The sequence below is a fragment of the Phalangium opilio genome, unplaced genomic scaffold (assembly GCF_054372755.1).
Source record: "Phalangium opilio isolate 3A_F unplaced genomic scaffold, DU_Popi_V2 ptg000009l_1, whole genome shotgun sequence".
NCBI lineage: Eukaryota > Metazoa > Arthropoda > Arachnida > Opiliones > Phalangiidae > Phalangium > Phalangium opilio.
This window is the reverse complement of record NW_028324146.1, coordinates 173,393-199,941: the sequence shown is the minus strand read 5'-3', so window position 1 is coordinate 199,941 and position 26,549 is coordinate 173,393. Positions and strand designations below refer to the sequence as shown.

At 39.9% G+C, this 26,549-nt stretch overlaps 2 protein-coding genes and 1 long non-coding RNA gene across 4 annotated transcripts in view; 1 reads left to right on the top strand and 2 right to left on the bottom strand.

The window, feature by feature from the left end:
• Positions 1-26,549, bottom strand: part of LOC149712155 (glutamate receptor ionotropic, kainate 5-like) — an 83,002-nt gene that overhangs the window by 9,987 nt on the left and 46,466 nt on the right. The gene's annotated exons all lie outside the window — the stretch shown is intronic.
• LOC149712162 (uncharacterized) lies at positions 3,063-11,628 on the bottom strand. Its single transcript, XR_016370256.1, has 2 exons — positions 11,472-11,628; positions 3,063-3,398 (listed from the first exon to the last, which is right to left on the bottom strand). It is a non-coding gene; the product is annotated as an uncharacterized LOC149712162 (long non-coding RNA).
• On the top strand, positions 18,481-21,283 carry LOC149712161 (uncharacterized). The gene is made up of 2 exons (XM_089843381.1): positions 18,481-18,639; positions 20,505-21,283. The coding sequence occupies exons 1-2, from the start codon at positions 18,628-18,630 to the stop codon at positions 21,084-21,086; spliced, it is 594 nt and encodes a 197-aa protein (XP_089699507.1). The 5' UTR covers positions 18,481-18,627; the 3' UTR covers positions 21,087-21,283.

The following is a 26,549-nucleotide window of genomic DNA, read 5'->3' as shown; positions in this document are numbered from 1 at the left end:
AGCATCTCACCTATTGGAGAGGGAAAATTCAGAAACCGCTACTAGAGGGCCAACCGTTCTTGTGTTATCAAGAATATTCACTTTCGCCGAGTGAAGAATTTGATTAGCTCAGTACTTCTGGTCTCATCTCACTTCTGGTGTTTCTTATGGAGAGAAATATAAAAAATCGTCGTATGGCTAAAGTAGAGCGCTATTGATCGAGCAAAAATCAATAGAAAAGGCTCAAATTTATATTGGGCACTTTTTTAAGGCTTTCATTTCCCTCAATGCCTCACCTTTCTTTATTTTTTACTTGTTTCTGAAAATTAGAGTACAAAATTCTTTGGTCAGATCATATTTTTACCGACAGCGATTCTTCCTCAGATACAAAGAAATGTGCTCAGTATACTTGTAATGTCATCCGTTAAAGGGAACAATGGATAAATGTTGGACTAGAGAGCAATGTCCATCTAGGTGTTCTTAGTTCAAGGCTCGTTTATTGGTTTTATTTCGCGTGACAAAGTAGAACAAACGAATTGGAAAAGCAACTCTATTATAATTTAACATGACGCGGCTGATATCAAAGTGGTCAGCGATCGATTCACGGTGAATATTTTCCCACGGGTAAATTTAGTCAATTTACTCGAATCTTCCATGAATATTGTTTGTTGTCTATATTATCTGAAATAGCTGAATATTGTTCCCCCAAACAAATAAAATAGAAATAACCGAAAGTTTTTTCGTATTGTATTCACAGTATGAAGTATAAACATTCACTTATCTTAATTCCTTGGTCAACCAAGCAGCGTTTTACTCTAATATTAATTTACTCAACACAAAATAGCAATTTTTTTTCGTTTCAATTTCCAAGAATTATGGAAAAGCTTTGGAAATTATATTTTTTCTTCTTGTAGTTGTTCATAGATTTAATAGTGCAAGCGTGCTTCGTAAAGGTAATTCTGTTGCTGTGGGTTTTCCCGAACTAAACATTTTTCTTTGGCAGCAGAAAGTCAAGGCAACGTAATTCACACGCTCGGTCACAGTGCGCGTCACCTACGCTCTCCTTCCAATCTCATTTTGTTTTATTAGCCACATCGTATGATGTACATCTACGATGAGGCTCTTAGTTTGCCCTGCCCTGTAGTAGTAGTAGTAGTAGTAGTACTAGTAGTAGTGTCAAAGTCCTGCCTTTGGCAGTATCAAATTTTTCGTTCGTCATTTTTGAACGTCTGAGAAAATATTTTCCTTTTTAGTTAACGTTACAGTTCACAGGTGGAGTTTTAAACTTAATGCAGGGAAGAAATTATTTTTTTTTAACCTTATTTCCCCCACGGAGAATCGAACCGCGCACCTTTCACTTGCCAGCCCAGTACTATACAGCCTCGCCCAAAATCGCTTGTTAAGAAACGGTCTCGAATAAAGCGCTATACTCGGAGAGAGAGGTTTGTTGCAAGCACGGTCCCCTTCTCTCCCTCTATCTCTTCAACTAGGAGTCATGATCCTATCCGAGGCCAGGAGATATAACTTCGCGGTTGGAGAGGCAAAAGCATATTAAATAAATTTTTACCGACCGGGCAGAAGTTTTTATCACTGTTTAGGGTAGGGCATCGAGGGGCTATTCACTCTGATTTTATGCACGGTAAATCATATAAGTATTGTAAAAGATAGCGTTATTCACTCATTAGGGCAAGGTATTCACTCGAACGATGTGGCTGCTATTACGAGCCCTTGGGTCGACTTGTTTTTATTTGCTATTGAAATATCTAATTCCGTAAGGATATTCTTAGGAGAATGTATCTGATTCTTAACCTTTGGAAATGAGTGCACCACGGAGTATATGTATATATTAATATATTGTCAAGCTTACTCTATTATAAGTAGACTTTTTATTGATTTTCTGAAAACCAGGTGGAAGTAATATATTCAATTCTTCTTTATCCTTTTATTCTGCTTCTCAATTTTTGATGAGCGCTTTCATTTTTCGGGATCGCATTTAGAAGCATTAAAATATAGGACTTCAGTAGTTTAGAACAATAAAGTTCCGAAGAATTCTGCTAATTTGAGTTATAACAGATACAATTCTCCCTCCCCCAAAAATTCTATAAATTAAACATTAAAGAATGTTATAACTCTGATTGTATAAGAGTTTCTTAAATCATAAATTGAAATTCAAAATCTTGATATCCCTTCCTTGAAAGATCGTCAAGTTTAAAAAAGGACAAGTAAAATACAGGACTCCAGTAGTTTAATTAATATTGAGACTTTTTTCTTAATTACTTAAATATAAACATTTACATTCTAATAGACCCAACCAAGAAATCTTTTGAATTTTTATAACGGCTCAGATCTCGTTCGCGGGTTTTGAGGCGAGAAAGGGATAACCCGATTGGCTTGATTTTGCCATGCGCAGAGCCCATTTTACCTCAAGAGTCCAATCAGAAAAATAAGAGATTTATTTTCGTCGCTCAACGACAGATGGTACTACAGTCAACTTCGTTAGTCAAGTGATCCTATCCCTTAGATGGAGACTAGACCAAGCCAACTTGTTTATTTGTTGGTTGGGTCTATTAAATCCTCGTTCGTCTTTTAGTATTCATGTGTTACTTTTATCACTGAAGGCCTTCTGATCTACTACGTTTTCTGTAATCAGCCTTATCTACAGAATAGATGGTTCAGCATGTATTTGAAATTCAATTCATATCCAGCGTTTTTCCAATAGATAAAATAGAAGGTACAAGGGTTGCAATGGTATTACGAGCTTTTTTAGCCACATCGTAGTTTAGGATAGGCTCTTAGTTTGACCCGAGTCGTAGTAATAGTGGCCAGTGTTTTCGCTTTCGTTATCGACAGATTATTGAACCCGGGTCGCTGGCGCAGGAGTGTGACACTCTACCACTGTACCACGAAGACTCGTTAATAAGTTTGGGGATGGGGGGGTGCACCTTTACATATAATTCTGAAGATTTTTCTAAATAAATAAAAATCCGCTCATTTTCTTGGCGAGCTCTGCTGAACGCAGCCCATAGTTTCTCTCCCGACGCACCGTAGTTATTATAAAATATTAAATTTAACGAAAAACGAAATTATATTTTTTTTTTACGAAATCGTGCTTTATTAGGAAATCCGCGTGTGTGAAATACAAATTAGTAAATGATACGGGATCTTAATCCATAAAGTCCAGAATGGCCAATGGGAAGTACTCCAGTATTGTACGGAGAAACGGCAACGACTCCGGGGTGTCCTTCCCATCGTCCAGCGTGGGCGGCAGCGGTTCCTTGAGCAGCAGCGTAGAGTCCTTGTTCGGCAGCGAAACGACCTTGAGCAGCGGCGACCGATCCAGTGATGTCACTGGTGCCTGCGTAAGCGACGAAGGGCGACGCCGTAGCGTAGACGACCATACCCAAGAAAGCCAATAAGATCTAAAATAGTAATAGCCAAATAGTCAGTCATTGTCTTAGAATTTAGAATGGATAAGCCTAACCATTGACAACGGTTTTCAGCTCTATTTCAATTTAAAACAAGTCGACCCAAGGGCTCGTAATAGTAGCCACATCGTACGAATGAATAGCCCCTCTATACCTACCCCAAAGAGTGGATAACCCCTCTATACCTTACCCTAATGAGTGAATAACGCTATCTTTCACAATGCTTAAATGATTTACCGTTCATAAAATCAGAGTGAATAGCCCCTCGATGCCCTACCCTAAACAGCGATAAAAACTTCTGCCCGGTCGGTAAAAATTTATTTAATATGCTTTTGCCTCTCCTACCGCGAAGTTATATCTCCTGGCCTCGGATAGGATCATGACTCCTAGTTGAAGAGATAGAGGGAGAGAGCGAAGGGGACGGTGCCTGTGACAAACCTCTCTCTCCGACTATAGCGCTTTATTCGATTCCGTTTCTTAACAAGCGATTTTGGGCGAGGCTGTATAATACTGGGCTGGCAAGTGAAAGGTCCGCGGTTCGATTCTCCGTGGGGGAAATAAGGTTAAAAAAAATAATTTCTTCCCTGCATTAAGTTTAAAACTCCACCTGTGAACTGTAACGTTAACTAAAAGAAAAATATTTTCTCTCGACGTTCAAAAATTACGAACGATACTGCCAAAGGCAGGACTGTGACACCACTACTACTACTACTACAACAACAGGGCAGGTCAAACTAAGAGCCTCATCGTATACTACGATGTGGCTAAAATGCACCGTCATTGTAAGACCGACTCATACTCCATGACCCATAACCAATTTAAGAGCCAGAAGACTGAAGTGTGTCTTACAATAAAGAATACAAACAATTAATTAATATAAATTTCGACGCTTTGGAAACGTATAATTTTTCAATTAAACTATATTCTTTTCAGGGTTGCATTATACCATAGTTTAATTAATCAAAAATGTCTTGATTAGAATCAAGTCCTAAAAAGTATCGATAAGACTGAGGTTATCACTTGTCTGAAGGATCAGATATTAATTTTTCTTTTTAATTGAAACTTAAAGGCATGCTTAAGAAAAAAACAACGTTCCATTACCGTTTTCCGTTGAAATAACTTATTTTACAGGTAATCAATTTCAAAAATTTACTTATCTCGGGTTTTCGGGCACAATTCCATTCCCCCAAAACATTTTATCATTACATTAATTACTTTTGAGAGAGTACGTGTATGACATTGAGTTTTAAAAGGTTCCCTCATTTGTGCCCGGTATGCTTCGCAGTGGATACGTTTTAAAACAATGGCGGAAAATTAAGTAGGGACAGTTAGATTTTTACTCGTGGTTATGCAAAATGATGTAATGTCTAGTGTACTTCAGTCAACAGTCATACTGTTCATTCTCATAGCTCAGGACATGATTAATGCTGCTCACTATTTCTCTCTCTAGTTTCAAACAATGGTTAGAGACCATTCAGTGCCACAGGTCGCACATGAATATATTTCAACTACAGTTTACATCAATTCTCCGTGGTCGTACTATTAGAGGGTTAAGCACTAATTTGTTCAGAACATGTCTCGAAAGTGTGCTTGTTGTAAGTTTTTAAAGCAGTGTTGCCAATGTGTGGGTAATTTCCCACATCGTGGGAGATTTAGGTTTGGTTTTAGGCTCTGTGGGGAAAAAGTAATATTTTTCCGAAATCAATCAAATGTCGGAATTTTCCTGTTCAAGGGTTAATAGTGCAAAATTTTCAAAAATGCACTAATTTTAACTGCACAGTTAAAATTAGTGCATTTTCGAAAATTTTATCCGGTTTAATAATTTCAAGCGACATTTTGAAATAAATTCGGTGATTTTAAGTTTGGCACTGAAAAAAAAGAAAGCATATTTTGAGAATTTTAAAGCTTTATAGCATTTGTACATATTGTCAAAGCCATGCGGAGTGATATTCCATATTAAACTTAGTATGATAAAATAGTCCAGATAAATATGACTGTAAAAAAGGGGGTGTGGGAAATGCGGCAAATTTTTAAAATGGAAGTGGGAACATCCACTTTCTAACATTAGCAACACTGATTTGAAGGTTTTGGTCATGGCTAAACAGACCGCTCATTCAGTTTTTTATTGTTTTAAAGCTTATTTTGACACGTTATCTCTCAAAAGTAATTAATGTAATGATAAAATGTTTTGGGGGAATGGAATTGTGCCCGAAAACCCGAGATAAGTAAATTTTTGAAATTGATTACCTGTAAAATAAGTTATTTCAACGGAAAACGGTAATGGAACGTTGTTTTTTTCTTAAGCATGCCTTTAAGTTTCAATTAAAAAGAAAAATTAATATCTGATCCTTCAGACAAGTGATAACCTCAGTCTTATCGATACTTTTTAGGACTTGATTCTAATCAAGACATTTTTGATTAATATCTGCTCCTTCAGTCTTCATTTTAATTAAGATTGTTAAGAAACTGTTTTACATTTTCAAAATCTACACTAAGCAGAAACATATAAAAAGGGGACCGTAACTTTAGCTCAATCAGTCATTTATTTATAATGATACTCCAAAAAATAAAAACGTAACTCATTGAAAGTTTGTATTCTTATTGTAATTAACATAATACAATTTTTTACAACCCTTTATTGAAACGCGAGGCGCTCCCCTAAAAATTCCACAAATAGGACCAAATTGACAGTTTTACACAATTTTTTAAAACGCTGATTTATGTCTGTTTAACCTTTAGCTCAAACTTTTCATAAGCCCAATATGAAATTCGGATATCCTTAAAACTTCTCAAAGACGATCCGAGATTATCAATTTCGAACTTTTTTTGTAGCATTAACTAACGTCTGTTTGATATTAAGCTTATAAACCTTAAACACAAAATAGTCAGGGCAATGCCGACTCAGTTTATAAGGGCTACCCTAAAAGTCCACAAAGGTGATCCAAGATTGTTAATAAATACGCCTAAAAAGTGCCCTCTTCAAAATATGTAGCCGGGGAAAAGAGAGCGTGATCGAGTGGGCTATGCTAGTGGGTATTTTGGTAGTAAGTAACGGGGGTTGGGACTCCAGGCATAGCCCGCTCCATCACGCACTCGACAACGCAAAGCAACTCGCGCCAGCGTGGGAAATAAGGCGGTAACACAGGGCAAATGACGAGTTTAAAAATTGCCTGGTACAGTTCAAAAATTAAATCGGAGGGGGGTCAGTGGTCCACGAGACTACTAAAAAATTCAAGGGTAACCAGAGTCCACACATTAAAATTCTAATATTTTAATTATCCACTTCCTTAGCTTAGCAGACGACGTGCTCTGGCCAATTAGCCTATTCACTTTAAGGGCCGCGCATGAGAAGTTGCAATGTTTGGGGGCATGAGTTATAGCGCTTCTATGGAGTTAAACGTGTAAACTAAACTACGATGGACGTATGGGAGACCTTTTGAAATTCAATATTAAAATAAAATGCCTAGTATTTAAAACTGAGATAGTACAATTAAAACCATGTTAAGAAATAAAGTGTTTAAGTTCTAATGGAAACGGTGCATTGATACTAGTAGGTTAAACTCACTAAGCCTCGGCGACGGTATGGGATCATCGGCGATGACCGCCGATGCCGTGCCGAAAGTGCTGCGTATAACACGCTCGTAAGCCTTGGCGCCCAATTTAGTGAGTAGAATTTCATTAAATTCCCTAATTTTACGTCTATCAATTGAATTCGATAAAATTTCACCTCGGAAGTTCAATTAATACTTTTACAACAAGTAATAAAACACTGTTTTATAAAAATAAACTCGAATGCGTAGCAAATAAGGCAAAAGGAATGGTTAAAAGTACTGCACTGCACCCAAACATTCTTTCTACGCATGCTCACCTCTCGAAATTTCCCCCCCTGTTCACCCCCGCTCTACCGGTGAAAAGGTCTATTGTCACGGACTAGTTTATTTATTCCAAGTCAGGAGGGCTCTGGCCTAATGTCCAGTTTAAAAAAATCCTTATTTCCCACCCTGACTCGCGCTATAGCGCAAGCAGCTTGCGACATGGATATATGTTCTGAACTCAATGCTTGCGACGTGTTGCGCGTGATCGAGTAGGCTATGGTCCGGTCAAAAGAAATCTTCAGTTCAGCGTTGCAAATAAGGCGGTGGCACAGGGAAAATGACCAGTTTAAAAATTAAATCGAAGGGTGAGCAGTGGTCCACAGGACCACTAAGGAAATTCTAGGGTAACCAGGGTCCAGACATTATCTCAACTATTTTAATTACCCACTTCTTTAGTTTAGCAGACGCCGCGCCCTGGTCAATGGTCATGGACCAGTTCATTTATTCCTGGGCAGGGGGTCGCTGGCCCAATGTCTAGTTTTAAAAAAATCCCTATTTCCCACCCTGATTCAGTTGGGAGTCCTGGAGCTCCTAAAGTCCAGAGATGCATATGACAAGGATTCATTTCTCATAAGCGAGAATGGCCAACTCTGTTGTGTAAAGAGACAGCCTGGCAGCCTGGTATTTTTTTACTTCTAAGTCAGCTGGGTTTTCACCTTTAAAAGTTAATACAGCCCTTTGAATTTAAATAATTAGAAATGAGAAATGTTATTAAATGAATAAATCTATACGGTTGCAGTTGTGTCGAAATGAGAGCAATTAAATATGTGTCTTTCATATTTAGCTCTGATAATTTCAGAAAATTAATAAAAAGTAGTGTTATGTATTTAACCAGAATTTATTTTATTGAAATTTATTAATAATTATTTAATTAAAAAAAATTGTAATACTATTTTATGTTTTAAATTTTACAAATAAAATTCAAAACAGTAAACATAGGGCAAAGGTTATATTGTAATATAATTAGCCCGTGGGATTGATTTTAGCTATATCGCAATTAGAGCTCGACATTTTCTATCCATTATCCACAAATTAGTAATTAATTTGAATGAAAATAGGTGGATATCTTTTATTAATCGGGAAATAATGCACACACTTTACATTTAAATTTTAGAAGTTAATTTATTATTTACTTTGTGTATATAATATTCAGCATTAATTTCACTAAGGAAATAAACTAATTACCTACGAGGAATTAACTAGTATATATGTTTAAAATTATAATTTAATCGTTTCAAAACTAATATGGTTTTGAACCGGTCTTTGTAATTTAGTTATTAAAATTTTTGATTGTCGATTGGTCAATATTGAAAATTAACCAATGGTGGAACTAATTTTTTTTAAACTCAATGAAACTGAAATATGAATGAATAATCTACTGAAAGAGGTATCAACCTATTATTTTTTTTCAAAAGAAGGTCAATAAGGATTAGATGGCTTGCTGCTTCAAACAAGATTTTTAACCATGAAGGGAATATTTTGTTAATTTTAGTCAAATTTAGATATTCGGTAATCGAGTTGATATGAATAAAGCCCTTTTTGCTCATGTCTATTTTAAACTTTAATCACAGATTTCGCTTACCATTTCACAAGCATAATAAACACTACTGAAGGGCGCAAATCTATCTGCGATCGGTAATGGTGACCAATATAGCAATTTGCCCAATTAATCAGTTAGAACTTCATTTGCACATTTCTATTCGTTAATTTGAAATGTTGCGAGAAATTTGAATGGAATATAAGTAGATATCTCTTTCAGAAGATAATTTTTGATGTTGATATTTAAGATTCATTGAGTTAAAAAAATTGGTATTGGTATTTCAAGTAAGCTTAGATATCAACATCGGTGAATTTACGATATGGGCTTATGATGTTAGTCTGTTTATAAGATTAAGTCGTTACTTTAAGTGTCACTAGACAGTATCTACCTCCAAAATCGAGAGTTAGTAACTTTATAACCATCTCCTAGTCAGAGGATATCCGAGGGTCAATTTCTTATATCATTGACTGACAAGGCTCACTATAGCTTGGTCAACTTTTGGCAAGGCCTAATACCGTTTTTGCATGACTGTCGCCGTCAAATTCCTTTTAAAGCATAGATCATTAGATCATATAGTATCCACCCTTGATTTTCATTACGCAACACACGTTGGATTCGTAAACCTCGACGTGCACCACGATTAGAAGCATTAAAATGCAAAAACAACACACTGACCGCATACATTTTTGGTAAATAACAGAGTCACTACAGCTGTTTTCGGGGGAATCGGGGCTGAACGAGCGACCGAGAGGGCGTAGAAGAAAAAGCCTCCGGCGGCCGGTCTCTTAAAGGGGGTAGTTTCGAGGGAACGAAATTCAAATGCAAGGCGCGTCCCTTCAACAAAAAACATTGAATTCGTTAATACGGACGTTTTAGGCAATTATAATATTGAAATTTTATACAATTAAGTAATATTTAAGAAAACTAAGCACTACTTTCAAAGTCTAAACTTTAAAAACACGACGATACGAGAAGGCGAAGTAACAACAAGAGGTAAACATTTTTATAAATGGCAAAAATTAAAGGTAAGCCAAGGCTTAGCGCAATTTCACCGCCTTAAAGAAAGTGCCAAGTTTAGAAATAGATTGTGGGACAATAAAAAGGTGGAAAACTATGAAATTAGGCTTATATTAAAGCTTGAAACCTACTTTATATTATATTTAAAATCCATCCATGAGCAAATCCTCAAAAAATATGAAAATGGCAACGAAAAAGGACCCACTCTCAAATTTTTTTCCCCTTAAAAAAATGGCGGCCACAAACGGGGTAATTTGTCACGGCGGCAATATTAAAGCAGTCTTATCTCACTATCGATAGGCCATTTCAACCAAAAGGCATTAAGAAAAAACAATCGGATTATTATGACGCAACTATACGTAAAAAAAGGCCAATATTGGTCGCGCTGATATTTACCAATGAAACAGCGTATCCATGCTAAAATATCGCAGATTGGGGTAGTTTTTAAAATTTAAAATTAAACATACTTAAAATTAATTTTTCTCAAAAACCTTAAAAATGGTCCTAGAAAAAGGTTTAAATTTTGATATAAAACCGTTCCCAAACGTAACAAACGAATATTTCATTTCAAAAGGGTGGCCACAAAATGGCTAAATTTGAAAAAAACTCCATGTTATTTCTATGGGAAAATTTAACTTTTTCACCAAAAGGGCTGATTAATTTTATGGAAATGAAAACCACCCTTAGCAACTTTATTTTTTATACAATAAACTAATGGGTGGATCTTCTTGAAATTTTAACCACATATTGAGGGCCCGAATTGTAGTTCTGTGGAATTTTTTCAAAGCAGTTAATACGATACAAAAAAAGTTATAACCAATCAAAAAACCATCCTTATACATTAAAGTCGGTATGAGGTCTTATCTAAGAGAGCTATCGCTCTCCTAGAATAATTAATTAGGTGTTAAATGAACTATAAAGTTTTAGCATCGCGAATGAAAAACCACAGGAGTAGAAAATATTATGTATGTTAATTTTAGTCTCTAAATGTCTCCTTCAATTCAGATGAAATCATTCCAAGTCTAAAATGAAGTTTACGAATATTTTCATAAGTTTTGCGATTAGCTTTAGTTTTCAATCATTTCGAATAAACTTCCTTAATACCAGAAGCAAGATGAGACAAGAAGTATAATGAGCTAACCAAATTTTTCACTCGGCGAAAGTGAATATTCTTGATAACACAAGAACGGTTGGCCCTCTAGTAGCGGTTTCTGAATTTCCCCTCTCCAAAACGTGAGACGCTCGCGGTGGTAGACGGCCGAACTAGATTCAAGCACAGGCGTCCGTGTTCCGCGGCTTTAGGTTGAGGGGAAGGGGGTAGGAAATGTTTTTATAACTCGACCAATTTTTTTCTCTCTAGCGTAGGCGCGTGGGAAGCGGTGGCATAAAATCCTCAAATTTGTTCACTAGTGCCAGGATCTATTACCAATGCTAGAGCCCTTCACTTCTAGTCTCATCTCACTTCTGTTAATACCAAGAAGCCTAATTTTCCACTCTTTATACCACGGTTTTTGTACCAGCAAAGCGCTCTCCTAGTTTCCCTATGCCCTATTCACTTTTTACGATCCATAATTTGTAGTATTCACTTACCACCACAGTTAAGACGGTAGTTTTAAGACATTAAGTTCAACTTACCAGAGTGTTCATTTTTGAAATGTTTTGAGCTACGAAGAGACGTAACTTGAAGAAAAATCTATATGAACATTGTTTCCACGAAAGCCTTTTATAGTATTGTCACGCATTATCGTAGTGCTCATCAAAAAGCACTCAAATGTTTTTTAACTCCAAGTGGTTTCTCTTTCGTCACAATCATTCGGTTTGGAAAGAAATATATTCGATGTTGAAATATAGCGATAGAAGAATCGAGTCAAGAAGTTATATCTAGTATCTCAGAGAGAAGGTATAAATTGGCCAGATTTCCAGCAGCTTTATCTCCAGTCCAAACGTAGCCTGTCCGGAGTCAATCCCCGTCTCTAAATTACAACCAGCATCTCATTGGTTCTTGAAAACTCACGTCAGCGCGACGACGCGAGTGACGAAAACTACAGTCATATTTTCCGACTGAGGAGAGGCAGCGAAATAGCCCGGCGCCTCCTTTTACGTCCCCTCTTGTATTTTGAAAGGGGGACTGGGACTATGGCGCCCGGCGCCTCCTTTTACGTCCCCTCTTGTATTTTGAAAGGGGGACTGGGACTATGGCGCCCGGCGCCTCCTTTTACGTCCCCCCTTGTATTTTGAAAGGGGGACTGGGACTATGGCGCCCGGCGTCTCCTTTTACGTCCCCCCTTGTATTTTGAAAGGGGGACTGGGACTATGGCGCCCGGCGAATACAAAGGCATCTTATACCTTCTCTCTGAGATACTGATATAACTTCTTGATCGAGTATTGTAACTGTAGCACATTGACTTAAGTTCTTCTTCACTTTTAAATGATATAGCGCACCTTATCTTAGTTATAATCAAAAAAAGCTCTGTAGCAATATTCAACTTCAAGTGAAATACTATATACATGGTTTTTAAACCATTAAAAGGATAATTAAATGTACAGACGACAATTTTCTAGTCTATTTGCATTAATAAAACAACATTAAAATTATTGGAAAAACTTCTACACCAATAATATTTCGTTAATCTATATCTATATAAATCAAAGTCCTGACTGACTGACTGACTGACTGATAATCAACGCCCAGCCCAAACCGCTTGCCCTAGAAGGCTGAAAATTTGCAGGAACGTTACTCATAAGTAGTAGGCGCGTACTAAGAAAGATTTCCCCCCAATCTGCCGCCATCTTAAAAAATGGCGACCAGAAATATAAAAAATCTTCTCTATGCAAACAGATTCCGCGCATTTCAACCGATTTCGAAAATATTTAGTACACTGGTTTCCTTTGACCTAGGAATGGTCTTTCGGGTTCGATTTGTAGCCATCTTCTTAAATGGCTGCCAAAAACTTAAAAACCCTTCTTTTTAGAATAATGTCCGCGTGAAAAGTAATAAAAACTATCCTGACGGGCTGACGGGCAACGCCGAGTGCCTTCGCTCCCAGGGTGCTTCAAAAATATTAGTCATCGGTTAAATCTACCCATTCTTTGTATCATTTTGATGGAAGTTCTTATTACACACGAGCGACGCCGCCAGTAACAGCTAGTTCTGTATATAATTTCAGCAAATTTCTGATATGTAAATCGTAATAGGGATCTCAAGCCAATTAGCGTTTGCGGGTGTTAATATAGTTCCCTATAGCGGTTTATAAATCGAAAATGAGCTTGACTCATCTTTCCAAAATGTTAGGTGATTTCGCAAACTATGTCAGCACGTTCCAGCTTGTTTTAGTGTTTTTACGAGGTCATTACGACGTCTTAGATTATTGCAGGTCTCATTGCGAGTGGGTCAATGGACCGCGGCAAGGATGTGATTATTCAGGTATCAGGATGTGTATAAGCAGGTGAAGGAAATGAGGTTTACTTGGGAGGTGACGGACGGGGTGTGGGGGTCAAGTCACCTCCGGCGGACACGGGGCAGTCGGCACCTATAGGGTAGGATCGCCCACATGTGTCTTACTCCCTCAAACTTTGCCGCCCAGACGCTTGGCTTACAGGAGTGCGCTACACTCCCGGCCAGGGAAAACATCATTCAGGGTGAAAAATCGATATTTTCAAGACTAGGGTTAAAGGATTAAGCTGTCTGCTTGTTCAAATTTTACACTTGGATTAGTGGATATGGATTTAGGATTAAATGGTTCGATACATTTTTATTAAGAACAATATTGATATTTACTTGGTAACCAAATTAATGAAAAGTAAACACGTTTGTAAGCTTTCAACTTGTAGCATATCTAATTAGCCTTATTCCTGATCAGCGCCATCTACCCATAGCGGTGACTTTGAGAACTACTGTAAGCGGCAAGCCAATCAGATGTCGCTAAAATCTGGTGACGTCATTTTTGGTAAGACCCGAGAGTGCCAGTCAGTGACGTCACCAGATTTTAGCGACATCTGATTGGCTTGCCGCTTACAGTAGTTCTCAAAGTCGCCGCTATGGGTAGGTGGCGCTGATCAGGAATAAGGCTAATTGTAGCAGACGATAAATAACAATCACCCTCTATAAATACGGCCGACCAAAACCTATTTTTTTACGGTAGTAGGACTTTGTGTGACGTCTCCAGAAACAGTTGCACGTGACTAGTCCGACTTTGCGAAATCACCTTCTTCGATGTTTTTTTTTTTTTTCAAATATTTTAGTTTTGAAGTTATGAATCTAATATCATATTTTTTACTTTCTTTAAGCAGATAATTCTTTATAGAGTAATGTCAGCGCTACGTATTGCAACGTCACTCCATAGCGTAATCTCGGTAGAGAGGGGAAAAACCAGTTTATCCCTCCCTTTAGGCGCGCTTTTGTAAGAGGGAATACTAGCGCGCTTGTTAGGGGGGATGACACGTAGCTTGGAGATAGAAGGGAGTGACGTTGCTGTACGTAGCGCCTATACTACTCTCCATGCTCCGTGTCATCCCCCCTAACAAGCGCGCTCAGTATTCCCTCTTACAAAAGCGCGCCTAAAGGGAGGGATAAACTGGTTTTTCCCCTCTCTACCGACATTACTCTATTACAAAACTGACACCGGTTTATTTCTTCAAATACAGCTTGCTTAGCTTTATGTAGCAAGTATTTGATTCGTTATTCATTCAAGTCGAGCTCGAAGGGCAAAACTCAATTCACATAAATGTCTTTCCAGTTGAAACCGGTACCTTCTAGAATTTACTGGAGATTTTAATATTCAAAGCACCTCACCCCTAATATTTTTGGCCCGGAAAAAAAAAATTATTAATTGATACGGATAATTATCTATATATGTTTTGACTAATAATCAACCCCCACCCAAGTCGCTTTACCTAGAAGGCCGAAATATGCAGGGACGTAACTCTTTAGTAGTAGCAGAAGTAAGATGAGACCAGAAGTACTGAGCTAACCAAATTCTTCACTCGGCGAAAGTGAATATTCTTAATAACACAAGAACAGTTGGCCCTCTAGTAGCGGTTTCTGAATTTTCCCTCTCCAATAGGTGAGACGCTCGCGGCGGTAGACGGGGGCCGAACTAGATTCAAGGAGCCGCGTCCGTGTTCCGCCGCTTTAGGTTGAGGGGAAGGGGGTAGGAAGTGTTTTTGGAACTCGACCAATTTTTTTCTCTCTAGTGTAGGCGCAGCGATGGAAGCGGTGGCATAAAATCCTCAAATTTGTTCTCTAGTGCCAGGATCTACTATCAATGCTAGAGCCCTTCACTTCTAGTTTCATCTCACTTCTGGTAGTAGGCATGTAATAAGAAAGATGTTTCCATTCCGTCGCCATCTTGAAAGATTGCGGACAGATCTACTTTAAATTTAATATTTGGTACCCCGGATATATATTCTATGGGCAAGGCTTATGAATTTTGCGTTTCGAATTGCCGTCATCTTTTAAAATGGCGACTGGGAAACGAACAAAAATGTCCCGTCGGGCTACTAGTTTAATATATTTATTGATTGCTTTCACTACCTATATTTTGTTATGCTAGAAACACACTGAAAGCTAATTCGAGAACGAAGCAAGAATAGAGTAATTTCTTTCCCATATACGGCAACGTCATAACCCTCTATCTCTTACCTTAGTGATATCCCCCCTCCCCTTCCCTTCCGGGGGCAAATAGTATTCTCTAGTACAAAGTTGCCCCTAACGTAGGGGATACACAGTTCACTCCCCCTCTCAACCGAAATTACTCTATTGACCATACTCGGTTTTTAGTACATCTTCTTAATTATTGACAGCGCCTCACTACGAGAATCTTTGACGTTTCACCTAAGCCACTTCGTGACAAGGTCTCAGTAACCAAAGACAAACTTATGAAACATATTTTATGAACTTATGGAACTAATTATTATGCGCAGAAGCAGAAATGTGTATTGCAAATTAATTTTAATTAAAATGAACGTTCTGACTTTAAAAAAAAATAAAACTGGAAATTAGAATTGGTCACGGAAAATGACTTTAGATGCTCAATGAATACCCTTCATATTCTGTCAATTTTAATACTGTCATAACATTGAAATTGACAATGGGTTTGTAATTTTGCTATCATCTATATCTATATAAATATAAGTCCTGACTGACTGATTGACTGACTGACTGACAGACTGACTGATAATCAACGCCCAGCCCAAACCGCTTTTCCTAGAAGGCTGAAACTTTGCAGGAACGTTACTTATAAGTTGTAGGCGCGTGCTAAGAAAGATTTTTCCAATCCGCCGCCATCTTAAAAAATGGCGCCCAGAAATGTAAAAAAACTCTTCTCTATTCAACAACGTCCGCGCGTTTCAACCGATTTCACAAATATTTAGTACACTGGTTTCCTTTAACCTATAGACGGGCTGAATGGTCTTTCGGGTTCGATTTGTCGCCATCTTTTAAAATGGCGGCCAAAAACTTAAAAACCCTTCTTTATGGAATAATGTCCGCGTGAAAAGTAATCGAAAAAATGCATCCCTTGGGGCTGACGGGCAACGCCGAGTGCCTTCGTTCCTAGGGTGCTACAAAAATATTAGTCATGAGTAAAATCTACCCATTCTTTATATCATTTTAGATGGAAGTTCTTATTATACGCGAGCGACGCCGCGGGTAACAGCTAGTTCTGTATATATTTATCATTAATCGAATAAATAAAAACTAAATTCTGACTTTTCTACAGATTAGAGTTGAAATTATAATTGGTTAGAGAAAACCTATTGAAATCTCTACAACCGTTAAATCAACTATATTTTGCTAGGTGTAATAATTGCCTAGAATGTAGTTGAACCTTGAAAAAGATCCAAATGTCCACGGGGCCGAGATCGGCATCTCTAGGTTGAATATTGATATCATTGGAAAGTGGTAAAAACTGGTTCCAACAGACCCAATAAAAAGGGTGGAGTCCCCGCTATCTTTTAAATACATTGATGAAAAACAATTTCCTATGGTATATATGCAAATTTCTCTAGGAACCTACTTTAAAGGCGAACGCCAACGACCTTGCCAAACCTTGAGAAAATCAAGTTTTGAATTTTTTTTAAAAAAATATCCATTTAAGGAACTTCCGTAATTTAACTTGAGGGAATCAGAGAGAATTCATAATAGGGAGTAGAAACTGAGGAATGTTATGTAGCTCAAAAATGACGTGATCAACAAAACTGGCCAGGTCTATTTCCGGTACTATTTTTGTGGCCCCTCCCTCTAGGGTGGGTCTAGAATGTTGGCGGAGGGTCTAGAGGAGATGGGCACTACCTTTTTAGGGAAAGGGAAACATCCGACTTAAAATAACTCCAAATGGCGCCAGTCGCACTCGAAATCGCCAACCCTTATTGGGTAATTGTACAACCAACAGTGATTGAGGGCAAACTTTAAAATTAAAGGAGAGTCATGTGACCGGAAATTTACCTGTCCAGTTTTAGCGTCGCAGCCTACTTGTTTGAGCTACATTGTATTTAGCACTGTCAAGGGCAAAAGCTTCCACTCCCTACTATAAATTCTCTGAGGGAATCGTTAGGCGTTGCTCCCACAATATTAATATTAATAAAAAATTGAAATCATACAGAAATTGATATGTGGCGCGCGAATTTTATCTTATCTCGTGATAAATTTCATTCAACACGGAACGTGCCACGAGAATTTTGTTAATAAAAAGGCAGGGCGTTACGCGATTGGTCGGAGGGGCTTATTTAAAATTATCCTTAAAATCTGAACCTAATTTGAATTTTAAAATCATTCGGAGACTGTATTTCCTGAATGTTTGACTATGCAGACTGGTCTTATAATTAGTAGAACATTTGATAAAAAAAATCACTTGATTTTCTACTTCACCCTCCCTTTAAAAACTGGTATATATATAGTTCAAGAGTATTAGAGGGAGATTATAGGAGTAAAACTACTGCCTCCATGGATCCCAAATTAGCCAACGAGTCTGCGTAATTACAACCAACTGATTTCACTCATTCTAGAAAATGTTTAGATTTTTATTCTTGAATAAAAGAATAAAATTTACATTAAATAAAGATTAATCGCTAAGCCTAACGACATTCCGCAGCCATAATTCTAACCCGTATTTAATTTAAATCAAGCCTTGATTCAGAATTGAGATCGAATCTCGTGTTGAATGCGTGTTACCCACCTGATATGTTTCAGTGAAGTTGTTGATTTGTAAATAAAGGACGTTCGATCATCAAGGACATTCAATTTAAATCACTTCTACCAGAAGTGAGATGAGACTAGAAGTGAAGGGCTCTAGCATTGGTAATAGATCCTGGCGCTAGTGAACAAATTTGAGGATTTTATACCACCGCTTCCATCGCGCCTACACTAGAGAGAAAAAAATTGGTCGAGTTCCAAAAACATTTCCTACCCCCTTCCCCTCAACCTGAAGCCGCCGAACACGGACGCGGCTCCTTGAATCTAGTTCGGCCGTCTACCACCGCGAGCGTCTCACCTTTTGGAGGGAAAATTCTGAAACCGCTACCAGAGGGCCAACCGTTCTTGTGTTATCAAGAATATTCACCTTCGCCGAGTGAAGAATTTGGTTAGCTCAGTACTTCTAGTCTCATCTCACTTCTGCTTCTACTTGAGAGTTTCTGGGTTGGGCCAAATCTGTTTACTGTTGTTGTTTAGATGGGTGGGATTATATCAAATGCCGAGGTATAAATAGCGGCGACGATCGCTGTTTAGACATCAAACTTTAACCAGAATTCCTTTGGAATCCATCCCGAGCAGACAAACAAGATCCAAGTCAACATGAACGCTTTGGTAAGAATTCATCCTAATGGTTATTCAGGGAAACCGAAGAGCAAAAGGCTTAGCAATACCCTCCAGCCTATGTATAATTTAGGATATGTAAATGGTAAACGAAAGTACTTGGGATCACTTTGCATCCGTTCTAGAAGCTTGATCACCATTTCGAGCGTTTTGCTTTTTGAATTGTTAATCTCAAAGCAAGAGGGACTTGGCAATTCGGGCTTAACTCCGCCCCCAGCGCCATTATGGTATGTTTTTTTAACAGAATGAAAGCTACATAAGCCCCTCCTCCTGGTATGTTTTTTAGCACTAGTGGAAGGTAGCCTGACGTTGCATGACGTAGTACTGCCAAGTCCCTATAAGTTATATCAGTATCTCAGAGAGAAGGTATAAGATGCCTTTGTATTCGCCGGGCGCCATAGTCCCAGTCCCCCTTTCAAAATACAAGGGGGGACGTAAAAGGAGGCGCCGGGCGCCATAGTCCCAGTCCCCCTTTCAAAATACAAGGGGGGACGTAAAAGGAGGCGCCGGGCGCCATAGTCCCAGTCCCCATTCCAAAATACAAGGGGGGTCGTAAAAGGAGGCGCCGGGTGCCATAGTCCCAGTCCCCATTTCAAAATACAAGGGGGGATGTAAAAGGAGGCGCCGGGCGCCATAGTCCCAGTCCCCCTTTCAAAATACAAGGGGGGACGTAAAAGGAGGCGCCGGGCGCCATAGTCCCAGTCCCCATTTCAAAATACAAGGGGGGTCGTAAAAGGAGGCGCCGGGTGCCATAGTCCCAGTCCCCATTTCAAAATACAAGGGGGGATGTAAAAGGAGGCGCCGGGCGCCATAGTCCCAGTCCCCCTTTCAAAATACAAGGGGGGACGTAAAAGGAGGCGCCGGGCGCCATAGTCCCAGTCCCCCTTTCAAAATACAAGGGGGGACGTAAAAGGAGGCGCCGGGCGCCATAGTCCCAGTCCCCATTTCAAAATACAAGGGGGGTCGTAAAAGGAGGCGCCGGGTGCCATAGTCCCAGTCCCCATTTCAAAATACAAGGGGGGATGTAAAAGGAGGCGCCGGGCGCCATAGTCCCAGTCCCCCTTTCAAAATACAAGGGGGGACGTAAAAGGAGGCGCCGGGCGCCATAGTCCCAGTCCCCCTTTCAAAATACAAGGGGGGACGTAAAAGGAGGCGCCGGGCGCCATAGTCCCAGTCCCCCTTTCAAAATACAAGGGGGGACGTAAAAGGAGGCGCCGGGCGCCATAGTCCCAGTCCCCCTTTCAAAATACAAGTGGGGGGGGACGTAAAAGGAGGCGCCGGGCGCCATAGTCCCAGTCCCCCTTTCAAAATACAAGGGGGGGCGTAAAAGGAGGCGCCGGGCTATTTCGCTGCCTCTCCTCAGTCGGAAAATATGACTGTAATTTTCGTCACTCGCGTCGTCGCGCTGACGTGAGTTTTCAAGAACCAATGAGATGCTGGTTGTAATTTAGAGACGGGGATTGACTCCGGACAGGCTACGTTTGGACTGGAGATAAAGAGCTGGAAATCTAACGAATTTATACCTTCTCTCTGAGATACTAGATATAACTTCTTGCTCAAAGTAGAAAATGTTGCAATGCTCTAGTACGTTTGAAGACTTGAAATCTTTAGTACTCCAAGAAATAGAAGCTCTGAGAAATTAAGACACCATTGCATTTCATATGTATTGTTAACTTTGACGTAAAAACACTAAGCCTAGTTAGCAAAGATCTGAGGAGAATAATTCAAAATGTGAATAATGTAATTGTAAACCCCAGCATAAATAGAAATAATCCAGTCTATTTTCACAGAACGAAATTAGTTGCATTTATAATCCTTGGTCACTAAGTACATCGTGTACCCTTTGTTGATTCTAGGTTGCCCTTACCTTTTGCTGCATGGCCGCCGCTACCAGTGCCGGTATCATCGGTGCCCCAATCGGAGCCGTTACCACCGTCGATATCACTGGACCAATCGCAGCGGCTCAAGGCGCCGTAGCTGCCGCCCAAGGAACCATCGCCGCTAAACAAGGAGCTTACGCCGCCCTCCAAGGACAAGCTGCCGCTGTCCAAGGTGCCGTCGCTGCCGCTCAAGGCCGTCTTACGCAAGGAGGCGTCGTCGCCGCTGCTCCAGGAATTGTCGCTGCACCAGGCACCATTACCGCTGCCACTTTGGGTTTGGGAATCGCCTCTCCATGCGGACCTTTGGGTTGCGGAATTGCCTCTCCATGCGGACCTTTGGGTTGCGGAATTGCCTCTCCATGCGGACCTTTGGGTTGCGGAATTGCCGCCACCGCTCCAGGAGTTATCGCTGCACCAGGTACCATTGCCGCTGCCACTTTGGGTTTGGGAATTGGTTCTCCGTGTGGACCATGGGGTTGTGGTATTGCCGCTGCTGCTCCATGCGGACCATGGGGTTGCGGTATTGCCGGAATTGGAGCCACCAAGATTATCGGTTAAGTTTGATTTCTCGTCAATGGTAGCACGTTTCAATGTTTATTTTTGAAGTAACTAGTCCATGGTTTATTTTAACAAATTTTGTAAATAGTTCTATAGGAATTGTTACTCAATTTCATATACGTTGATTTGAACAGTTTTTTGTTTTGATTGTATATATTTGGATTCACGTTCAAATAAAAATTGTTCATGCATAATTATTAACGTAAATTTCTTTTAAGAATTAATGGTAAAGCGTCACGTTGGGAGTAAAGATTTACCTAGAAAATCTGATAGTGGTTTTAACAGAAGTTTATGACTTCTTATCCTGGGAAGTATTGGACTCTAACCATATCCGGAACCATCTCTGTTAGCCAACTTCTTATTAGGTCCGATCACCTTGCCACCTACGGCATCTCCCTCATTTTGAGTTGGCAGGCTGATTTGCGCGCCAGCAGCGGGCAAGAAACGAAACTTTAAGGTGTGTCCTGTGGTTTGAGGTAACGAATCAGAAACGGTGACAAGAACAGCTGTTTTAATAGAGTTTGCTAGAAATTCCGGTCAAACTAGTGTGGGGTCCTAGGCCCACGGATTGTAATGGATTTTCAGAGAGTTCTAGCCAGACGGCTTTTCAACGATTGGCGCTGAAGAAGTTTTGAACACGCCCCACAGTTTGAGTGCCACAGCCTCTCGGCGTGGGATTTTTTTCAGTAGATTAGATCGTTTTCCAAGTGGGGAGGAAACTTTCGACCCTCTTTTACGATTGCCATAGGCAATTTTGACTTGCAGGGATGGATACTATATAATGCCTTAGTGTTCAATACTTCCCAGGATAAGAAGTCATCAACTTCTGGTTTTAACTCTTACTCCATCTATTACATTGAAATTTAAAAACGCGCAGATTTCGATTTGGGAAATACCAAATTTTAAATCAGATTGATGAGTCAACCATTCCGTTTCTCATTCAGAATTGCACTATTAGACGTAAGTAAGTAGAGAATGAAATTGTTTGAAAGCAATTTTAAAATCCCTGAAAATTGTTAAAATACATCAAAGTCGTTAATCAAATCTTACAACAAAAAAATCCGGTATTTTACAAAGTTTTTAAAGTTTCAAAGTTTGACGTGTTAAACCTAACATTTATTTTAGGTTTTTATTAGTCAAGCTCCCTAAGCTTGGTACAGAATAAATACAAAGCTGGACTGTAAAATCTCGAGCTGTCAATTCTCAAGTCTCTCTATAAATAAATCTCAGCAAGGCTAAACCACTATCATGAGAAGCATCACACTTAGAGTATACACTTCATTAAAATTAACGCATTGTTTCATTACTAGAAATAGTAAACCATAAAGTGAATTTTTTATAATCTTGGCATGAACAATACCAATGGCACTCAATGCTATAAGTTAATGTGTATTTAAGAGTTAAACATGATTTTGCAAAACCAGCTTCTCATTTATAAATCAAATTCATCTTTGGCAAGGCAAAGGCCCCTGTTTCCAGGTTCAACATATAAGAAACCAAACTTCAATTTCACAAGAAATTAAGTCAATAAGAAGTGTGCATCACACCAGAAGTGAGATGAGACTGCAGAAGTATTGAGCTAACCAAATTCTTCACTCGGCGAAAGTGAATATTCTTGATAACCCAAGAACGGTTGGCCCTCTAGTAGCGGTTTCTGAATTTTCCCTCTCCAGTAGGTGAGACACTCGTGGCGGTAGACGGCCGAACTAGATTCAAGGAGCCGCGCCCGTGTTCCGCCGCTTTAGGTTGAGGGGAAGGGGGTAGGAAATGTTCTTGGAACTCGACCAATTTTTCTCTCAGTGGTGTAGGCGCGTGGGAAGCGGTGGCATAAAATCCTCAAATTTGTTCACTAGTGCCAGGATCTACTATCAATGCTAGAGCCCTTCACTTCTAGTCTCATCTCACTTCTGATCACACTTATTCTTATTATCTTACTTATCCTCTTAGTTACAAAAAACGGAAGCTAAAGTTTTCCGTTTGGGTTAAATTTTAAATATTATAAGTATAGTTTTTTTAGTGCCTTGAGGCATATATCGGTAGATTTCTATACCAAGGCTGCAAATTATATTAAGGGAATGAAGGGGTAAAAAATGGGTGGTGCATTATTTTTAGCTTAAAAGATTGATATCTAACGAAGGACACATTCTCTGACGATGTACCGAGACCGATTGGTTCATTAATGCGCAATTATTTCAATTATGGTAAAGCGTTAACTTGTCGGAAACGAATTTGGTATAAAAGGGGATTTGGTTCTCGGAAAAAATCATATCACTCTCTCCTCCTTTCTCCGAAATCAGCTTCCTTAAGCGGCTTAACAACAGTCATCATGAACACCTTCGTAAGTTTTGTTTCTTATAAATGTCCCATAGAAATGTATGGTTCGGTTAGATGTTTTACCGAGCGAGTTTAAATAACCAAGAAGTTATATCTAGTATCTCAGAGAGAAGGTATAAATTGGCCAGATTTCCAGCTCTTTATCTCCAGTCCAAACGTAGCCTGTCCGGAGTCAATCCCCGTCTCTAAATTACAACCAGCATCTCATTGGTTCTTGAAAACTCACGTCAGCGCGACGACGCGAGTGACGAAAATTACAGTCATATTTTCCGACTGAGGAGAGGCTGCGAAATAGCGCGGCGCCTCCTTTTACGTCCCCCCTTGTATTTTGAAAGGGGGACTGGGACTATGGCGCCCGGCGCCTCCTTTTACGTCCCCCCTTGTATTTTGAAAGGGGGACTGGGACTATGGCGCCCGGCGCCTCCTTTTACGTCCCCCCTTGTATTTTGAAAGGGGGACTGGGACTATGGCGCCCGGCGCCTCCTTTTACGTCCCCCCTTGTATTTTGAAAGGGGGACTGGGACTATGGCGCCCGGCGAATACAAAGGCATCTTATACCTTCTCTCTGAGATACTGATATAACTTCTTGATATTAACTTAGCCGAAAATTCGTAAAGCACTCTCTTAAGTCATTAAGAAGTTTGAAATTTTGCTTAATTTCGATTCATTTTGTTTAAAACTATTCTGCTTAAGGCCTGACATAAGGTTCGCGAGTAAAATTTAAACTTAACTACAAGTGAGGTACAATGTCTTTATCGTGGAAGGTTTTTGCTTAGGTTTTTAATTCCGCATTTCGAAGTTAAACGGCTGCTATGTATTTTAAAGTTGTACTCGGATTTGATTAACACTTTTTCGTTGTGTATTCCTCCGCCTCAGTGCGTCTTTTGAACTTAAGTTTAGCAATTGTTAAAGTTCTCAAGTGCATAATATCAAAAGTGGATGAGGGGAAAAATATGAAAATGGCCAAAAGTGATGGCGAGTCATCAGAGTTTCGCCGTAGTTGACCGTTTTATTGGCGTAGCTATACTGGGCCTGTTCACTCCCTTAAAATAGGTCTTGTGTTAACTCGCGGTTACGCTGTTACCGTCGTCTGCTATTGTGTATGCTAGAACTTCCTCGATTTGTGTTTGTAGTCAGGACAGAGTAGCTGGTAATGCTTTAAAAGGTATTTGAAGGTATAATATGGATTTAAGAAAGGTTATCGAAGCAATGGAAGAGCACATAAAACTAGATACGTTTAGAACAAATCTCGGTAATTTAGCTACAGTGCGAGCAGCTTGTATCGTGATGCGCGTGATCGAGTGGACTATGGTTAAACCAAGGAGCATAAATGTCTGAACTACTTTCAGTCGCTAGTTTGCAAGTCCATCAGTCACTAGTAGGCTAAATAGTTATTGGCGAAACTTTGATGTCCGCGGTTTTTAAAACAGGCTCTATGGCCATTGTCATACTTTCACTCTCATCCACATTTGATAATATTTAATAAATACGAGTTGCGCAGTAAGATTGGTGATCATCAATATCCGTTGGATTAGCCTTATCGGCTTTTCAACAAGTGTAGTAATCATAACTTACTTCGCAGGTCGTTGTCGCCCTTTTGGCTTTGGCCTCTGCCGCCTCTGCTGGAGTCGTTGGACTTGCTGCGGCTCCCGCCATCACTGTGGCCGCTACCCCAGCCGTCGTTGACACCGTCGATATCACCGGTCCCATCGCCCAAGCCCAAGGACGCGCTGCCGCTGTTCAAGGCGCCGTGGCCGCCGCCCAAGGATCCGTCGCTGCTGCCCAAGGAGCCATCGCTGCTCAACAAGGAGCTGTTGCCCGTCTCCAAGGACGTCTCACCCAAGGGGGTGTCATCGCCGCTGCTGCCCCAGCCATCACCACCGTAGCCGCTGCTCCAACCCTCTTGAGCGCTGCTCCCGCCGCTATCACCACCGTTTCTGCCTCTGCTCCAACCCTTTTGAGCACCGTCGGACTCAGATCCATCGCTACCGGCCCAATTGTCTTGAACGCCGCTGCTCCCATTGGAATCAAGTCGATCGCTGCCGGCCCAACTCTTTTGAGCGCCGCTTCTCCACTCGGTTTGAGCTGGGCTAACTTGGGTTTAACTGGAGCTCAAATTATTGTTTAATTTGGTTTTAGTTTTTAATTAGGACGCTGATATTCGATGTACATTGTAAATTTCTAAGTAGCTGCTGCAATTTTAATATAAATGTAAGGCGGGTTTAACGTTTATCTAAATGTACAGTTTGTTTTAAAAAAATTTATTCCGTATTAATTCGTATACGGATTTTATTTGTATATACATAGGTTGTTTTGGTAAATTAAACCTGCATTCGCAAATCTAACAAGGCTGCAAATTATTTAATTCAATTCGCCTTATTCCTAATCAGCGCCACCTACCCATAGCGGCGACTTTGAGAACTACCATAAGCGGCAAGCCAACCAGATGTCGCTAAAATCTGGTGACGTCATTTTTGGTAAGACCCCGAGAGTGCCACCACCATATCTCAATGAAGATTTTTTTGGCTTACTTTGGAGTCCTTAAGAATTAAAATTTTCAGAGAAATGAGCTTTCACACCTCAACTTTTGAGACTTAAGGCTCTTTCAGACGATCCAACTTTTTGACTCAGCTCGATGGATCAAAAAGTTGTCTCAACTTGCCCAACTTTTGAAGGGGAAAGTGAAATAAATCTTTCCTTTTCACACGACCAGGAATGTATGGAGGGGTTGGAATGGCTAAGGTCAAATCCTAATCGACGTGAAATGATCTTGGAAACAACTGGCGTGGCTTAATTTACGCTAGTGACGTCATATCCTGACGTAAAAATCGTATTTACCACTTAAATTATTTTCATTCATTCATTGGCTTCCAAAATAACTTGCTTGCTCCACCCTCTAGCCTAGGTCCTCTGTCTAGGCTGAGAGAATCGAATATGAACGCGAACGGCGGCGAATCAGCGCATTTAACTTTAAAAAATCTAAAAGGTCACTTCTGCCATGCCTTTTTAACGAGTCATGTTTTTTTCGCCTTCGGTTGACAGCTAAACAGGCGTAGGGGGTGGAGCTACACTTCTAAAAAACCAAAAAAAGGACTCGCCTTATGTTTCCACCATCAAGGGTACAACGAG